General features: G+C 34.3%; 1 protein-coding gene and 1 long non-coding RNA gene across 6 annotated transcripts in view; one reads left to right on the plus strand and one right to left on the minus strand.

The window, feature by feature from the left end:
* Positions 1-20,748, plus strand: part of LOC132528792 (uncharacterized) — a 738,513-nt gene that overhangs the window by 559,320 nt on the left and 158,445 nt on the right. The window lies entirely within an intron of this gene.
* Positions 1-20,748, minus strand: part of CCDC91 (coiled-coil domain containing 91) — a 398,338-nt gene that overhangs the window by 297,431 nt on the left and 80,159 nt on the right. For 4 of the 5 annotated variants that reach the window (XM_060166652.1, XM_060166648.1, XM_060166650.1 and 1 more), the window contains exons 3-4: positions 11,419-11,461; positions 9,310-9,388 (exon numbers count right to left, since the gene is read on the minus strand). In XM_060166652.1, coding sequence (XP_060022635.1) covers positions 9,310-9,388; positions 11,419-11,448 — 109 coding nt within the window. In that variant the 5' untranslated portion in view covers positions 11,449-11,461. Of the gene's footprint in view, positions 1-9,309; positions 9,389-11,418; positions 11,462-20,748 lie in introns of those variants that run through there. The other variant, XM_060166651.1, reaches the window with a different exon arrangement.

Genomic DNA, 20,748 nt, shown 5'->3' on the forward strand with positions numbered 1-20,748 from the left:
ATTCATCCACAGTTCCCTGATCTAAAGTCTACTTCCCACTCTTTACCCCATGCCATCCTGAGTGAACAAACAGGGTGATGATGACTTCTGCCCTTTGGCAGATTCAGGCATGGGGCTCACTATGAACTGGTCTTGAGCCTAGCTCGCTGACCAAAACACGGAGCCCTCATCCTCGTGAAGAACAAGAATCCCATGACTCCAAAGGGATGCTGACACTCTAGACATCAGATTTTAGACTAGGACCTGAATTACAGAACAGTTTGTCAACTGAGACCTCTTACTGATCCTTCAAAGATATTGTGAGAACAGTATATATGTTCATGAGATTCCTTCGTGTTTTTATGTGCAGTGGTAGTTTGTTAATTTTCCAGGTGTATGGTATTCTATTATATAAACATACCCCAAAATATTAAACTTTCTACTTTTGATTGACATTTGGGTTGTTTCTAGTTTAGGCTATTATAAACAATGTTCCAATAAACATTATTTGACACATTAAAAAATACAATATGACAACTAAAGAGTATTTCAACCTACCATGCTGATTTGCTCATAGCTAAAGATTTTATTTTCAACATACTCATAAAATTAGCATCACCTTCAATGTCACCAACACTGTCTTATGTGTGACCATATTAATATAAAATATGACATTATTTAGAGTTAGAGAACATGTTTGTCCTGTGCTCATTTTAGTAAAATTAATAAATGAACTATTTGTTAATTTTAACTGATCTTTCCATTAAGTCACAGGAACAATATACTATTATCATCTAAATTAAAATAGCTTCACAGAAAATACATACAAAAATATTCCCTGTAGGGTTACTTGTAACAGCAAAAAACCGGGAGTAAAATAACTAGTTACATGAATAATGATACATCCATGCAAAAGAGTGCTATGCAACCAGTAAAATGAATCTGGAAGATCTAGAAGTACTCCTGTAGCAACATCTACTAGGGTGGGGAAAAAGCAAGAGGCGTTAGCATGTATATACAGTATACTATGATTTGTGTAAAAAGAAGAGGAGGATACATTCACATTTTTATATGCCTGGAAGAAATCTGGAGGGTTACAAAAGAAAATGAAAACAAGTTTTATCAGGGGAGTAGGACTAGTGGACTAGGGGAATGGGACTAGGGGACTAGGATAAAAGAGAAATGTTCACTGTATACCTTTAATATTATTTCCCTTTTCTTTCATGCCTTTTGTACTACATGTGAGTATGTCTGCCTGGCTGTCAGAAACAATAAAAAGTATATTTTCTGAGGCCAAAGAAGCATAATTCAGAAGGGCAGCGATACAGAAATTTATATATTGTTATAAGAACATTTGACAATGACTTACACCGTTACTGAGCAAGACAGAGCCTAAGTTTTTGGTGGTGGTGGTGGTGTTGGCTAACTCAGCACTGTGATCATCAAGAATCAGAGCACTACCTTCATCTTATAGAAAAAAGATTCACGGCCAAGACTTCATCATTTTTAATAATGTGCAAAAATCTCTACAAAGCTCTATTTTAAAAATTTGTACCTGTATTCTATAATATTCTAAAAATCAAACCATTGTCTTTTTAATAAGCAAGTTCAGAATCAGATAAAAGAGATAGACTGTACCATAAAACACCAGAAAAAAATGAGTTTAAACAGTAATTGACAATAATTAAAATACATAGAAAAGGACCAAGTTTCTCTTCAGTTCTACAGTTCTTCACAGTAACATTTGTGTTCTATGTTTACAGCTATGTTTTTAGACTAAATGTAATTTATTAGATTAGTACTGTGTCAGTTTGACCATGCAGTTAAAATGAGGTACCATGATTCACCTAGTGGAAGCTACTCATATTACAGACATTGTAATCAGAAAAAATTTTACAAATAAACTTGGAACTCAAATAAACTTGGAACTCATTCCAGAAGAATGCTTAGATATCGTCTAGCCCTTCAATTTACAGATTAAATAATTGAATTTCAGAGAAGTTACACAGTTAGTTGAAGGCGAAAAGCAGAACTCCTCATTCCATAGCCAGAGATATTTGACTGTAAACCACATTACAAACCTAATCTTCAAAGTCATAATAAATATCACTAACATATTTCCTATTATATGCATTAATGAAGACAGAAATTGTCATAAATTACTGAAAACCCACATAAGGACTGATACTTACATGTACAGCCATAACTCACAGCTTTATAGAAGTTACCGTCTTAGTCATCATTTATAAAAACTGGCTCCAGAAAAAATAAAGGTGAGTTAAAAATCTGGGAGGTAAGAAAAAAATACAAGAAGTAGCAAAAGCAGCTATCTGGCAATCTTCCATTCAAATACCCAGTGTGACAATATTACAAAATTATTAGACTACAATGGAAATCCAGTTTATGTCCTGGCAAAAAATGTCCAATGTGGATACAAAGTAGAAGCGACAAAAGTTTTCAAACATTACCTATACTGCCTATTATAATACAGTATGTGAATATGGAGTAAGTCACCTTCAAATTTTACCTCAAATATAGATCAGACCAATGAATTCAGTTAAGGTTTACTACCCCTATGTGCAAACCACAGATTAATCTGAAAAAAAAAAATCAATTTTTTCTCAAACAAAAATGTGTGGACTCAGGCTCTGAGCTCTTATAGATGTGTAACAGATTCTACTGGAAAAACAGGGTTAGCAAGGAGAGTAATGGGATATTAACAAAATGGCCGGTTTGTTGTCCTAGGTTTTCCTGGCCAGGAGAATGGAGAATGGAAAAACTGAACCATGAAATCAAAAAGGCATCTGTCTTCCAGGTTTCTCTCTGCCAATGTCTTGAGAAAAATGTTTGAACTTTCCTGTTGGCTTTGTATGCAAATAGCTCCAGATGCAAAGTGAACCACATCTAAGTTATTTGGTTCAACATCTGCTGGTCCAGTTCCCATTATCCCTTCTAAAGGGTCGGCTTGTGAAAAGACAGTTTAGTTTGCCCTCTATATAAGCTGTTTTGAAGGAGCTAATTTGGATTAAAGTATCTATCTGGACCACTTGTTTTTCCCTTTGATGGTCAATGCAGTCTAATGTGGTCTGTGTAGTGCTGCAAGGAACTTAGAAACATATTGGAAAGGACAATATTCAAGGTTTTGCCTCCCACCTCGCCTTCTAGGCAATTTATATTTATACAGTTTAAAGTAAAAAGTGAACAGTCATTTGCCTCTAAAACAGCACCACCCACACTGTACACAATGGCAACATGACAACACTTTCTGACCTAATATACTTTTCATGCAACCTCTATCACAGATTTCAAACTAAAGTTATTGATAAAAGCACTTGCTAGTATTAACATTACATTTCAGGAGACACCTTGTCATTTGAGATGACACATTTCATACAGTATCACAAAAGTAGCATAAGTTGGTCCACAGCACATGGCACTTAGTGTCTGATACACAGTATATTTTCAAACATGTGATAAATGAGTGAATTAGTGAATGAACAAACAAGCAAATAATTAATTTAAATAAATATCATGGATTCTGAAACTTTGAGTCTGCTGCAATCAGAAAACATAATCAAAAATGTACTAAAGCCAAACTAAGACTAACAGTCTAATGTTCTTAGAACTTGTAAGGTCAAGTAAAGATAGAGTCCTTCCTTCAAAAGGGTATGGTAGGAAAGATAACTTGCACTGGAAGGTAAAAGTGGAGAAAAAGGAAGAAATGAGAATATCTATCTATCTATTTATGTCTACATTCTGATATATATATATATACATTTGCATTTGTATGTATATAAACATGTGTATATCAGAAGATAGACATTCATTTCGAAAAGTTAGTTTCCTAAAAGGCAGAGTATTACCAGTCTTATAAAAATTTACAAAAGATAGTTAATTGTTTGAGAATGATTTTGAAAAAACAAGAGATTTCTTAGCCAAAAAAAAATTTTTTTCTAAAAAATATAGTTCTATAAGAAGCAAGTTCAAAAACTTCCTGATATCTCATGCTATGAAAAATCTGGAATGATTTTTCTTTGGGAAAAATGTTTAGAAGAATAATATTTTAAAAAGGAGGTAAAAGAACTGGATACTATTATTGCTGCTTCTAGACTCCTAATATTTTGAACTAAAACTTAGTCTAACTTCTGCTGTCCTCTACTGTTATCTGCCTATACACTGTAGGACCTGCTGTCCTCTACTGTTATCTGCCTATACACTGTAGGACCTGCTGTCCTCTACTGTTATCTGCCTATACACTGTAGGACCAGGGAAAAAATTAGAAAAAAATAGCAAAATAGCTGTTCTCTCTTTCTGAGAATCTGTGACTACTCTTACTAACCATTATCCCCAGGTTATTTGTCTGAATTGGGAATGACCAGGAAAGTTAACTGAGCCCAAGAGGAAATAGCTTCTTAGCCATCTTTGAATAATTATCTAAGATTTCCAAGATTACTATAATTTTTAAAGAAAGCTTAAGTTTGCCTTCCTCTAACTTGTGATTAAAAAACTATTTAAATACCCTCAAAGAATTAAAATAAGCAAAAAGAGTTACTTGAAAGTAAATCTGCTCTATTAATTATCAAGAAACAATTACTGATTAGCAAGGCACAATGCTATGCTTAGGTACTTTTGATTAAAAAATGTTTAAAACATGGTCTCTGCCCTCCAAGGCTTAGACTAAAGTAGACATTCAGAGATGGAAGTCATACTGATAAAATCATATCTTTAAAAATACAAATTAGTACACCAATGTTCATAGCAGCATTATTTACAATGGCCAAAGGAAGCAACCCAAGTGTCCACGGACGAATGAACAGATAAAGAAAATGTGGTCTGTACATACAATATTATTCAGGCTAGGAAAGGCAGGAAATTCTGACACATGCTACAACATGGATGAAGCTTGAGAATATCATGCTAAGTAAAATAAACCAATCACAAAAAGAAAAATACTGGATGATTCTATTTATATGAGCTATCCAGAGTAGTCAAATTCATAGAGGTAGAAAGTAGAATGATAGTTGCCAGGGACTGAGGGGAGGGGGAATTGGATAGTTATTGTTTAATGGCTACAGAGTTTCAGTTTTACAAATGAAAAAGTTCTAGAGATTAGTTGCACAACAATGTGAATATAATTAAAAATACTGAATTGTACACTTAAAACTGATTAATATGGTGGGGGGGCGGGATATATGGGAGATTGGGATTGACTATATATAAAATACTATACATATAATACATATATTTATATACTATATATAAAATACTCTATCATATATAAAATAGATAACTAATAAGGACCTACAGTATAGCACAGAGAACTCTATTCGATACTGTGTAATGACCTATATGGGAAAAGAATCTAAAAAGGAGTGGATATGTGGATATGTATAACTGACTCACTTAGCTGTACAGCAGAAACTAATATAACATTGTAAATAAACTGTACTCCAATAAAAAAATTAATAAGAAACTAATTAATATGGTAAATTTTATGTTATACGTATTTTACCACAATTTTAAACAAATACAAATTGGCATAAGCTAAGTGCCAAGCAAATGGTGCAGAAAAAAAATGATACAGTAGCTCAGAAGGAGGAGCAATTATGAAATAGGGAACAAACAGTGAAAACACTATGTTTTTTCTTAAAGGAAAAAATAAGACTCAATTAAGCAGACAGGAGTTGAGGGAAGGTGTGACAACCAGAAGCAATGGCAAACAGATAGGAACAGACATCATCTAGAAACAATGTAGATCACAGTTTGGCTCACAGGGTTCAAACAATAGCCATGGAGACAAGCTAGAGGGTAAGGCTATGAAATAGGGAGGAAAATGACTGATGCAATTCTTCTCATTGAGTAGCTTTCACTGAAATGAAATAATAATCATCACACTTTTATTGAGAGTAAAGGCAAGAGGAAAAAAGGAGATTCATAATTTCGTATTCATTCATCACTTACATTCTCCAACTCCTTTGATAAAGGAAGTGTAGAGACACATATCATAAGTTAGATGCCACACCTCTGATGAGGGAGGGGCCTAGAGATAATAATTTGTGTAAAGAACCAACCTGAGTGTTTCACTTATTCTGACTGGCAATTTTTTAATTTCATTATCAGCATTGCATATAATCTGGTATTTTAAAAGTTCCCACTACATAAATGATGTTAATATTACAGAAAAATGCACATCCCAAGGTACCTCAATTCATTAACAGTATTGAAGGCTAAAAACAGACATTCTGAGAGACAAATTATCCCAGTTGCTATTATGAAATCATCCTCCAACTAACCACCAGCCCTAAAGCGGGATAATCACTAGGCACACTAAGCCACTACACTCCGTACTTAACACAATCTTCTATCCTAACCCCAAGAATGAACATTTCTATTCTCCCCAAAGCACTTTAAAAATTTAAACCAAATGTTTCTGAATAATCTTCTTGGATTTTATGCTGTGGTAAAATTTGGCTAATAGTCATCTCTTAAAAATATTTTTCATATAGATTACAGACAGCTAGAGTATAGGTAGCAAAACAGACAAAAGGAGAATACTAGTCTTCTTAAACTGGAAAGAATCTGCTTTAGATCTCTTAAAGAGTTCCTATCTTTTCTGGATTTAGTGCAGAAATGATTAAATTGTTACGCTAATCGGCTTGTGCACATCACTCTTATCTAAACAATTTCAAAATACCTGAATCAGAGGCAGAATCCAGCAGCCAGAGGAAGACAAACTATATTCAACAAAGGAGAAAGACTGTTTTCGTTGAGCAATCACCTAACATGCCACTAACTTGAGCTCTTGGCCAGATTTGTTTTCCTTCACTTCTGCAAGTCACTGAGGAAATCCAAAGAGTACTTTCTTCAGGTCTGATTTTTTCAGTGAGGGAGAGACAATGTGTGTGTGTGTGTGTGTGTGTGTGTGTGTGTGTGTGTGTGTGTGTGTGTGTGTGTGTGTGTGTGTGTGTGTGTACACACTAGAGGGGTTATTCTTTAATTCTAGTTCATTAGGCTTTGAGGACTTGACGTACAAATATACAGATATATAGAGATGTGACATATAATAATAAGTTGCTCACAATATACAATACTTTAATACATTGCCACAATAACTATAGGAAAACAAACACTCCTCCTGCTTTCATGCAAAGTAAAGAAGTCCAATCTGGCTTCAACTTCTACTCTGCTGAAACCATTTCCTTCAATGACATTTAGGACTGTCTGTGGGTTTTTCTCAGTCTCAAATCTCACTGACCTCCCTACAGCCTTTGACATCAGCGACCATGCCTTCTTTGAAATGTTCTACTCCTTATGTCTGTGTTGCACTAGCCCCTACTCCCCTTATCTCTCAAGTCTCTGGTCTCTTTTTCTTCCTCCTGTTCTCTAACTATGGACATCCAAATTCCTCTACTTAAGGCTATTCTCTCTACATGTTGTTTCCCCCAGTGATCTCCTACAACTTCAACTGTCATATCAATGGAAAAACTCCCAAACGGAGAACTCCAGCCCACCTTTCTCTGAACTCTAGGTACTTTAAATAGTCATGTTTAAGACAAATTCATTAAGGCCTCATACTGTCCCAAACCAACTCCTTTAAATTCTCTGCTTCTGTTCATGGTAATACCATCCTTCCAGAACCGAGGCTCGTAACCTTAAAAATCAGTTTTGATTCCTCCTTCACCCTCACAGCCAGTCAGTCAAATAGTCCTGTTGATGCTTTTTTCAAAAAAAAGAGTTACTGAAAATAAACATGAAAGTATTTCATTTTTATTTCATGATAGAACATGAAAGTATAAATTTCACTCCTAAACACAGTGATCTGTATCAAACTCCAAAACTTTTTATAAACTGTCATTTCATCATCTGTATGACAGGAATAATGTAGTTGCCCTACCTACAATAAACAAAACATAATAGCACACTGAAAATCCTAAATCATCATATAAATATCACTATCTCAAGTCTTCCTATCCACTCCCATTGTCACCCTAGTCTAGTCATTTATTCAGATACTTATTCACTCATTCATTTATTCATTCATTTTTCTTTATTCTTTCTACAAAATTTACTGAGGGCCAACTACAAGCCAGGCACTATGTTCAGCATTTAAGACATAACAATCGGAAAAACAGACATGGTACCTTACAAAACTTAGTCTAACATGAAAGCCAGAAAATAGGTGCACATAGATGTGAGAAGGCTCTCTGGGAAGGTTTCCCAGAAAAAGAAACATTAAAGTAAGAAACGACACATAAGACAAACACGAGTTTATATGATAAGGGAGTGGAAGAGAGTGGCAGTGGGAAGCAAGGTGAGCAATTCTTGGCAAAGGAAATAACACATACAAAGCCTTCAAACAAGAATGAGCATCCTAATGGTGCCATCCTCTTTCCCACACCTACACCTTTAAGCATTTTTCTCCCTTCAGAATCTTTCCCCATTCCAATCTCTGCCTATTGAAATTATACGCATCCTTCAAAGCCCAGATCAATGATATATACGCAGCTTCAAGGACAGTACTTGACTCACACCAGGCATGAAGTAACATTTGCTAAACGAATGGATGACAAAATCATCATTCTTCCCAAATCACAAATCTGCTTCATATTACAAATATGTATGTGCCTGCCCTTGAAGTAAAGGACATGTCCCCACAGTGTCTCATGCATAATAAGTGTTGGAAAAATATTTGTAGAATGAATAATTCTAATAATCTAAGATGAGGCAGAGCTGTTGAAGAATGGTATTTTCATCTTCGACTCCTGACTTCACAATGATTGAGCAGAACAAAAAGAAAATGCAAAGTATTATTTAGACAGAATTATATTAATACTGAACATTAGGTCTTCCATAAAATACCTCGCAATAATGGAATTTATTTTTGTATTTAATTTCCTGGATGGCTTAATTCTTAATACTTTTGAATGATTTTCCTGTAGAAAGACTTCTAAATTTAAATACTGTTGGGGATGACAAATCATTTTTATAATATTTTTAGAATATTAAGGAGTCTTTAATTAATGAAATGGACACTCTAAAAAAATTCGTTGGCACCTCACCTTACTAAAACAAAGACCAATTTGGAAATGTCAATTGTACTTTAATTTTATTTAATGTTCATGATATCTTTTTTGGAATCATGCCTCAAGCCACCATTGCAGAATTTTTTACTCAATCCATAATTTGTTATGGAAAAAACTATGTTAAATTTGGGGCATTCCATTTTTCAGATCAAAGAAGGCAAAGTGAAAAGGTAGGAAAGGGGCTTTCAAAAGAAAGGCAAAAATGCTGAATAAGAAAAAAATATTCCTAGTTACTCTATAGTAGTACCTGTAGGAAAAGCAGCCCAAGGAATGGCAGGAGATGTAGTTTGGGTTTCACCATTTCCACCATCAAAAATCTCTGCAGCCTATAAAACAAATGCAAAATTATTTTAGAAAATCTGAAAAGTATAAATGCTATTTAAGCAATCAAGCCTCCCAATTCTGCAAATGTAATTCTCTGTAATACCCCACACATTTTCAAATTTCCTCTGAATACTCAACTGCTTTCCAGTCTTCACTGCTACCACCCCCCACTACTAGAGACTACCCCCAGTGTTTGTGCTCTATATCTTTGAGTAAAACTCTTCCTTCCTTTCTCAAATATACCTCCTGCCAATGAAATTTAATTTTATATCCTTAATCACATTTTCATTTGTGAACTTTATATCTAAGTATTCTAAACTAACTACCACAGCGTTTACCTATGTAAATAAGAAAAATACACCATTTTTCTTCAAAAGTCTAGAGACTAAATCTTTTTCATTAATTATCACAAGACCAAAAAGAGATCAACCTAAAGAAACAGGATTCATCCATATCCTTGAATAATCTACCAGCTGAACTTACTAGCATTCAACATTTAGAGAATTCCTAAAGCTGACATTTAAATTAAAGCCTCCTATTAAACAGTTTTAAAACTATGAGGCAGTCAATTACTGAATGTTGAGTTTGTGGGTAACAGTGCAGAGTTTTCTCTCTCTTAAGTGTTCAGGTCACAGCAAAATTATCATTGAAAAAAAGAGCCAGAATTTCAACTTGGATTCTGCATTGAGTTGTCAGCCAAGGAGAAGTCAATTGGGGCAATCTGCCACAGGAGCTAAGTGACGTAGAATACAGTAGCTCCTCTCCACAAACTATGACAAATTAACATGGTTTATATACCCAAGGATAGAGACCTTCCATATTTCTATAACAGTATACAGAAAGAAAGAACCCTAACAACCGTAATTAAATTGGAATGGCTGGTTAACTTTGTACCTATATAATATTAAAAGGAACAGATCCGTTGAATACACGTTGAAGTATAACTGTTACTCTAAGGAACACTATCTACTCTTTTTTCTCTGATATAATAAATCAAGTAACATAATAAGATTCAGTAACATAAATAAGATTCAGTCACCCAACAAATCCCAAAATACTAAAGCAAATACAGGAAATATACAAATGTGCTAAACAAAAAACAGTGTTAGATGAAGTGAACAAAACAGGTAAGTTCATATTCTAAATATCTCCATACTAACAGCTATTAAAGATCAACAGAAGAGAAAATGATCCTAACCTAAACTCACACTATTCTTTCATGATATGGATATATACTTAATATCTCATTTCTCCTATTAACGTCATTAATTACAGTCCCTATCTATAACAATCTCCTTTTCACCAAGTTCCAAACTAGGTAAAGGTCTTTCTTAAAGAAAAAGAAAAAGGCAAAAATCACAGAGCTCACTTGATGGTAGTTCCAGGACTTGAGCTCAGGCATCCTGACTCCTAATCCAGAGATTTTCCTGCAAGACTATACTGGCTCCATAAAAATAACTGGGTTACAAAATATTTCAATAAAACGAACACACACTGAAAAGGATTAAGGAAAAGACTGCTTCTTCAGCTAACAATTTCCTTACAAAGCATCCAACTAAAACCTAAGAGAATAATCCAACAGTGCAAACAATTAGCTCTATAAACCACCAAAAGGCCGTGTACTTAATATACTAAATCAACTCATTACAGGTGTAAGCATGAAAATGTGTGACAGATCTTCAATATTCATCCCTCCTCTCACAAGTATTTCCTAAAAGACATGTATCCCAGCAAAATCATCTGCAATTTCTCAAACCTCTTCTTTACTGCTTCCACTAGTAGTACTTAACTACCTCAATTTAAACCATTCCTATGGTCATGCCCAAGTGTTCAATAACAATAAATCAGTTTTAACTTTCAGAGGGAATATATTTTAATTTTTCTTGATTTCATTTTTTTATTCCAGAGTTATATTCAAAATGATCAAGGATCATGAACACCAATGATAAATAATACATTTAGTATACTCTATTATAATCCCACAAAGTTAAAACAATTACATAAGCAAAATAAGGTAAATAACAGCACATACCTCAAAACCACCAAAATCATCATCATCCATTCTTTAAGTGCACCTGAAAAACAGAAGACATTGAAACAAGCCCACACACAGAGTCATTTATGTCAAAACACTTCTCTCACTTAAAGGTATATATACATTTTGATTTGGTTTTTTTTATTTATAAATTAAAACTATTTCATTTGGGTTAAAAAAATATATTTTAACTATATGCATATGTATTTTTAACACAAAAAGACTGAGGTTTTTTGGCAAAATTAGCCATTCTGGCAAAATTAACAATTTCTGTGACTTTTTCAGCAACCATGTATTTTGCCATTTTATGTTGAGACGCCAGGAGTGGAAAAATATTCTTTTACATTTTAATTTGCTTTTCCCAAATTGGCACTAGGGCTCAATTCAATAATGCTTCCTGCTTTTTGCATCTATTCCTCAGTTGTCTGGCAACATCAGCACAAACTCCAGTTAAGAACAGGACTGTGGTGAATTTTTGGAAATCTGTCCCACACCACAAAGGTTCTTCCCTCGGTTTCATGGCCGAGGTTGATTTAGATTTTCAAAATTGATCAGCATTTTTGAGCTGTGGCCACAACTTCTGGAGCATTTTGATATGTGTATTTTTAGCTGAAACTGCTTTGCACTTTTGGAAAAATGTGGAGCAAGTTACTAGGCTGATCAAGATAAATCAAGTCATGTATTCATGGAGACCAGGAAAGAGAAAAACACAAGCGAATATCCAGAATACCTCTCTTCTTTACCCTTAAAGTATGTAAGAGAGACAAGCAGTGGGATAATACATGCTTTATTTTGTCCTAATGCACATCATAAAAATAAAAGGATAAAACCATGAGTGCATGGGCTTTGGAAAAAAAAAGAAAAAAGAAAGAAAGAAAGAATAAGGAGACGCTTTTATCTAACAAACAGTGAAAGAACTAAAAAACCTGGAAAGGTAAAATGAGTAATAGGTGATATATAGTAAAACAAAAAATAAATTCACAATAAATTGTGAAGTGATACTCTGTTCGATAACTGGTTTCCTTTTCTTTCAAAAGTGAATATATTCAAATATTAATTATAGTTTTCCTGACCCAGTAATACTAAACGGACTTGATTACAGAAAAACAATCTTCTCCAACTTCTAAAAAAAAAAAAACAGCTAAGCAAATTAAATCATATGCTAAGCTCTAATTCTAAAGGTATTTTCTAAGGCATTTTGCTTTGAGTTATAAAGCAGTAGTTATCTACAGCCATGCTTTGCCTTGTCACTAAAATTAATACTAATGCCTTCAAAAATAAAACTCAAAGATAGTCAAAGAAAAATAAACAGTAAAAAACAATCTCAAGGATTGCTTTATTTTAATAGGCAAAGAAAATTTATTTTCACAGAAACTCAGTAGGTAATGACACTATAAGGAATATGTAGACAGAAACACATTATAAAAAGGGACTACATTAAATTAATCAGAATATGACACCAGTATTGTCACCATTACCCACAATTTAACAATCTGTTGAAAAATTTTTAAAAGATGTACTTCTCCAAAAATCAAAGCTAAGCAACTCATCCACATACACTTAAAAAATATAAACCAGACTTTCAGAAACTTTTGATGGTGGTTAGTATGAAATGGAATTCACATTAATTCTGTGTTGCAAGCGAATAGAAATCTGTATGTGATTACATTTTTCATGAAGGCATTATGAAAGAAGAGTGATATGGGTACTGAGAATTAACCGAGTCAAACTATAAACACCAAGTTTGTGTTTTCCACATGTGTCCCACGAATCTCAGGAGACAATTAAAAGATATTTTTAGCATCTACAAACACTGTACCCAAATAACATGGTTTCAAAATATTGGAATTTTTAGAGTAATGCTTCTATGTGTTTTCGTAAGTCATATCCCAATAAGTAATTTGTAAGGTGCCAGAAAATTTGAAAACAAAAACAAATACCCATGCCTAACAATCATTTCAGCTTGTTTGCCTGTGGTAATGAACCAAATACCATCAGTTTCCTAAGTACTGATTTAGCTCTACAAAAGAACATATTAGTGACCACGGATGCTTTCCATACCCCAGCAACTATTACACATTAAAATGCAGATTAGTCTTCCTGTACTTTATTTTCAAAGAAATATTAATATATTTTAAAAGACAAATGTGTCCTGAGTTTCTTAAAATACAGTACTAGAGAAATAAACATTATTATTATAAAGCAATAACCTTTCTCTGAATAATTTAGTTTCAAATTCTGAAATAGTTTCTGTTTCCTTCTGAACATTTTAAAGAGCAGGAGAAGCAAAATTAACAACACTGATTTGTAAAAATCAATTTTACAAAATACAAAAACTAAAAATTAGTTTTTAAAAGGAAATATTACAAATGTGGGCTTCTTTATGGATTTAGCTAGTCCAATACATTGAGAACACTGTTTTGCCTACCGTGCATTTGTAAACATTTTAGAAGATTTCTCGCATTTAACATTATCCCATTAAACTGCAAATATAACATAGCAATGCCAAATATATCTGTCATCTAAGTTATAGAATCATGAGCCTGGTCAAAAAATTGACAGTTCATGCAGTTCATTCTTTTGTGTCATGGCAGGGGGCAAGATGTATACTTTGTTATGTTGAAAGATTTCATAATATCTAGGTTTAACAATTCTCAGGCTTCTTTACATCTGAATTTAATCTCTTCTGTTGCACTATTATATTAATTCCCTCCTTAACTATCCTCAGTATTCAATATATTGCTGATATTTCACAAGAAAAACATATACACAACACTTAATGTAACATTTTTATTAAGCAACTCTATAGAAGAGATCACTCAAGGTCCTCAATGAGTTACGACCTGGTGTGGAAGGGAGGGCAGTGTGCAAGAAAAGCATGCAAATATAACATGAAATATAAAAGGGTCTTAACGAAAGAAGAAAAAAAATCCAAAGGGGGGAGAAAAAGATTTTCAGAAGGTGAAATGTCTAGTTGGAGCACCATGAAATGCTTCAGGTAAAAGGAGACATCTGAGATTTATTTCAAGAGACTTAGAGAATTTTAAATGGCACATTAAGAACACCCATCTTATTCAAGTCTTTTCCCAAAATCTTTTCCTAAAAGATAGCAAGCAAAGATTTGACTGTTTGCTTTCACATAAACACAGGGTCAAAGAGTAGGGAAAATGAAAAAACTGCAAAAAAAAAAAAAAAAAAACTGAAAGCAAATACAAGGAAGATGAACCTTACACTACCAGTGGGGAAAATGAGAATCAATCACGTTTACATTACAGAAACCACAAAAGGCTCAAGAATGGTCAACACCGAAAGTTGGGTAAAGATGAGACTCAAAATAAGAGTCACAGTCAGATATATTCCACCATCCCCTCCCAGAATCTGCACAACTGGGCAACTTACAATGCCTCATCACAGAAGAAAACTGAAGGTTTATTCCTTGGACAGGGTAAAACCAAGAAATCTCTGGATTGGAAGACCAGAGACAGGTGACTAAGTCAAAGTTGTATGAAATTTTCAGACGCATTCCTCAGTCTTCTTTCACCACTCGGCAACCAAACTGCCACTTGCCAGGCTTCAACCTCTGAACAGCAAATTAGAAGATTCTTCTCTGGTGAATCTAATCAGCCCATGAAAAAGAACCTCATCAGAAGTTCCACAAAGAAACAGTTCACTCAGGTAACACTACTTGGACAAACCCTACCCACACACACACAATTTCCAATTTGCTCCTTATTTCAATAAGAGACAAAATAAGTATAATGGTTAAAAGAAGGGACTATGGAGTCAGGCTGCCTGGATTCAAATCCTAGCTCTGCCACTTACCTACTGTGTTACATTGTGCAAGTTATTTAACATTTTATGACTCAGTTTCCTCATCTGTCAGATAGGAATAATAACAATGTGGTAACCAATTCCTAAAGTCATTATGAGGGTTAAATAAGTTAAAACAGATGAAGCACTTAGAACAATGTCTGATACACTTTAATCATTATGTAAGTGTATGCTACTTTATTATTAGTATCTAACTCTTAACATATGAGCAGACTGCCAAGGACAATCAAAGATATGAAGAAAGTATCTAATATGAAAAATAGAGACCAAAAAAATGGAATAAACAAAGACTACATAGGAGGGAAATTTTTCTAAACAATAAAAACTATAATACCTTCAGAGAGTTGAGAACAGAAGACAGAGCATTCATGAAATAAGAACAAGAAGCTTTAATTTTTTTTGGGGGGGGAGGGTGTAAAACAAGACCAAGGTCTTGAAAATAAAAATGATTATAGAAATGAAAAACTTCAGGTTGGGTAATAGAGCTGAGAAAATCTCCTTTAAAAAGAAGAGTATAAAAGAAAAAGAAATGGAAAATCAGAGTAAAAATATAAGAAAATTACAAGATCCAGTCTAGAATATGTAATATTTAATTATTAGGAACTCTAGAAAGACAGAACAGAGAAAACAAAAGATAAGAAATCATCAACAAAATAATAATAAAAGAAATTTTCTAAAACTAAAGTATACAATTTGCAGATTTAATGGTTCCTCATGTATCTAAGAAAATAGAAGTAAAAACCCACACTAAGTCACAGTAGAGAAAAAGAGAAGATCCTACAAGCTTCTAAAGAGATAAAATAGGTTTTATACAAAGGATAAAGAATATATGTAATGGCATTAGACTTAAGAGCATCACTGGAAGGCAAAAAACAATGAAGAAGTGCTTCTAAAATTGTGAGGGAAATTCTATAGCACAGAACTTTATAATCAGCCAAACCAACAAATAATCAAGTTGAGGGAGGCATAAGGCATATTCACACCAGCAAAGTCTCAAAAAAAAAAAAAAAATTCCCAAACACTCTATGGAGTAAACCAAGGGAATAAGACATGAGAAAGACATAGGATTAGGAAAAAGGAAATCCAACTAAAGTGAAAGGCAAAGGGAATTCTCCCAGAAAAATGAAGTGAGTTCCCAAGACATCTATGTAACAAGAAGAGAGAGCAACCAGTCTAAATTGGAGCAGAGCAGAAAGCTCCTGGGAGATGTATTCAAGGAAATGAAATTAATAGACTGTCTCTGTTTTACCGTCATAAGAAATATTAAACAACTGGGGGAAAATTTAGGCTTGAATTAGTGATTAGAAAATTAACCAAAAGAAAACAGTGAGAAAATAATGTGTTGGACAGGAAAAGTAAACATTATATACTATATTTTTCAGCTGTGAATAGTATTGACATGGTCATAATAATGTAAACAATGAATAACTAACTGCGCCAAAATTATAACCATATTGGGAATGTAAGAGAAAGAAGATGAAGGATGTGGTATGAGGCAGCGGGGCTGGTAAAAGACAGTTAAAGCCTCATCTTCCATAATGGAAAGACAATGGATATGAAATTTAAAAATCGAGAAGTAGCAATAATAAACATGTTATTTTGTGATTCACTGGTAAACACTAAAAGAATCAGCTATATATGCTGAACATCTTGCTTCTAGAAAGCAAGAAATGGAGAGGCTGGAAAAGAATAGAGGGCATTAGGAGATGGCTGTGGGTCATAACAAGCCTTTTACAACTTTAAACTGTGGTCATGCATAACTGAATTTTTTTAATGATAGCATAAAACATCATGGCACAATGAATCAACTACCCATTATTTCCATCAAAATACTACTCTGAAAAAGAAAACTCAAGGTAAGTTTTTTTTTCAGAACAAACTATAAAAGAAGGCTTAAATGTTTTAAAGGCTTAAAAATCAGTGAATAAATGAAAATGTGTCATGTTAGTCTCCTTTATAACATGTTCCCATATTATAAGTATTTATACAAAATGTAAAAGTGTACCTTAGACACCAAAGTTGCTCAAAACAAAATGCAAAAAACACCAAACAGAGAAACAGACAATTTAGGTAACTGACTTCAGAAAATACAATCTCCAAAGATTATCCAGATTATTCAATCAGCCCGAAGTGCCTTACTAGTTAACACTGTCCATTCAGCATTTAATTCAATCTCTATCCCATCTGGAAAACTACTGGCTAACCAACATCCGCATAGTCACAATTTTTTCCATTTGAGACTATTTCATGCCATGTTTCCTAGAAGCAACAGACAGGTGATTTTTTTTTCAGACAGTCCGAAGCAAATATAAATTGGTAAGAGGAAACATAACAAAGGAAATACATATAAACACAGACAGACACACACATACCCTTAGTTAAGGTTAAAAATGAACAGCCATTAAGACTGAACTAAAAGGAAGAGTCTAATCATATAAAATCAGAATTTCAAGCTTATCTGTTCAAGGAAATTATTTGTTTACCTGAATTTCCCTAGCTCTTCCAAGGTAATGTAAGGACCATTTCTTAACCTTTCTTTTTACTCCCTACGACCTTGAACTATGTAGCTCGTAGCACATATTAGGAGCTCAAAAAATATTTTTGAATCAATGCTTTTGGAATAAATGACTCAATAAAAGCAAATGAGTTACTAATAGTTCCTCCGTAACTTCCCTTTTCCTCTTATTTCTCCAAGAAAAATACATTGGAGTTTGAGCACTAAAACAGCTCTACCTTTATTAAGGCATGAGCCTGAGAGTCTATATCTTAAAAGAAATTATAGTGCCACACTCCACTCTCTTATCCAATTATTATCGTGCCTAATGATAATTTTGAAACTTCCTATATGAAGCCGAATTGCAGAATTATTACCATACTATAAATAATACTGCCAATGGCAAAATATAATCACAAGTTAAAAAAAAATAACTGAGATGTATATTCACTACCTGAAAAATATTCTACTCATAAATGATGAGATAGGAAAACACCCCAACCAGAACTAATTCTAATAACTAAACATTTTCCTTTATGTAATTTTCATCTGCGCTATCAATTAAGTCTTTGTGTTTGCCAACCTTCATTCAGGAAATTTACATGTCCCAGCAGATGAGAAAAAAAGCACTTAGATTGTCCAATTGCTTAATCTACTTTCCAACCTGGTTAATTCTTCTACCTCCTCCAACTCTTTAACAGCAATCTTTCCCTCAGCTGGTGGTCTTCTGACCATATCTCACTCTCAATCTTAACGCTCTATCCAAATTTTCCAGAATTAACCACCTCATTGGGGCCAGTCATATATACCCAACCAAATAATAAATATTTTCATATGGTTATCCTGCTGTCAATTCAAAATTCTCACTCTGTGAATTACACTCCTTCTATCTGGCAAAATCTCAACCCTCAATGAATCTTAAGAGGTACATACATCACCACTTCTCACATTTTAAAAGAGGACAAAGGCCTTCTCTGGATAGAAGGAAACAAGACTAAAGAAATACTATAGTCCCTTTCTCTACCTTCTTTACTTCTAAGAAAAAAAGAAGAAGAATGATGAGAGCAGGACATCCATATGTTCTCTACAGGTGAGGTTAATGTAGAGAGGTCAGCATGCATGCACAGTACAAGTTCTTTGGGTTCCTCACTGGGAACTTTGTGCCCATAAACAATATAATCTTCCTCTGGTCCTGCTCCCATAAGAGAAGCTCACCAGAGAAAAACTTCATTTTCTTAGCATGGAGACATGTTTTTTAGCTTACGGGTAAGTTTAATTCAGGAGAGAACTTGTAGGAGAACTCATTTCAGCCTCAGTCCATGCCACATTTACATTAAACTTTTAAGACTAGAGCCACTTTTCTGATTCCTATGACTCTTGGTTCTATGTCTCAATAGCTTCAGAATCTGGAGTGGTTACAAGGCAAGAGATAACAGCTCCCACAAAGAACCACCAACAATATCCAACTGCCTGTCTTCTGCTGAGAAGTATCAAAGGATTCACTATAAAATGCAGGTTTCCCATCTTCAACTGGGTCCACAGTGCAGCCTACCACACCCACTTTTTCTCTAATTGAGCCTCTTTCCCTCATTCTGCGAAGCTATTTCAAAGATTTTCCGCTCTCCTCAAACTTCCAACCTGTCTATTCCTTTCACTAATCAAAGCACATGACCAAGCCTCCTGCTAAACAGAGAAAACAAAAGGCATTTTAAGGGAAGGCCCTTAACTTTTTTCTACCAAAACTTTAGTTACCAGCAGTTATACCCAACTATTCCACTTCATTCTGCTCACAAGAAAAAAGGAATCCCTCCACCTACTTAGGGCTAATTCCTCATCTGTGCTCTGAGACCTGGCTCTCTCAACTATTCCCTCTCTTTATTAAATATTCAACTTTCCCCTTCTATTTGGCTCCTTCCTATTAACACTGAAACATGTTCCGTGTCCTATATCTTTAAAAATGAAACAAAACAAAAACAAAAGCAAAACCATCCTCAACTACATTCTTCTCCAACCACAGCCCTCTCTTTTTCACAACTCAACATCATAGATGCTCTATTCTTACAGCCCATGCCTGCAACCAATTACCTCCTTTTCACTAAATGCAAAAAGACACTTTCAATTCCTTGTCTTATTTGAACACTAACAGCATTTGACCAGGCTTTCCTTCTCAAAACACTCTCAATCCGTGGTTTGCAAAACAACCATACTTCTTCCCTCTTTCTTCCTATTTCTCTGACTGCTTCTTCCCAATCCCCCTTACAGGTTCTTCTTCTACCTACCCTTTAAATGTTAGTGTTCTAAGTGCTCCAGTCTAGCCCCTCTTTTTATCTCATTTCAAATAAACTCTCTAGATTACCTCATTCATTCCTTCAGATTCATTTACAAACAAGTTACGGAATCTCTAGTTCAGATCCATCTCCTGAGCTTCAGATCCATAAATCCAACAGATAATTGACTAGTTTCTCTTTCATCTAACAGGTACTTCAAATTCAATACAATCAAAACTGAACTCAAGATCTCTTCCATCAACGTCAAATTAACTCTTCCTCTAGGATTCCTTCACCCAGTGATTGGTACTGCCATCTACAACACAGTTGACCAAAACAAAAACCTGGAGTCATCCTTGCGTCCTCCTTCTCTCACTCCACACACCCAATCAGTCACCAAATCCTATGTCCTAAATACTTCTAGAATGCATGTACTCAATCACCAATACTTTCATCCTAGTTAAGGCACCTTTATCTTTCATCTGCTTTATAGTATCAGCCTTCAAAATAGTTCTCTGCTTCCAGTTTGCTCCTTTCTATTCCATCCTCCACTCCACTGCCCAAGTGATTCTTCTAAAGACTCATCTATTTAAAATTTTTCAAGGGCTCCTTATCATTTTTTGGATGCAGTCAAAATTCTTAACACGAACAACGAATCTGTGTAACCTAGCTGTTCCTACCATCCTCATCTGTAGCATATCCATATACTGCAATCATTATTATTACTGTATTATG

This window comes from Lagenorhynchus albirostris, chromosome 11 (genome assembly GCF_949774975.1).
Source record: "Lagenorhynchus albirostris chromosome 11, mLagAlb1.1, whole genome shotgun sequence".
NCBI lineage: Eukaryota > Metazoa > Chordata > Mammalia > Artiodactyla > Delphinidae > Lagenorhynchus > Lagenorhynchus albirostris.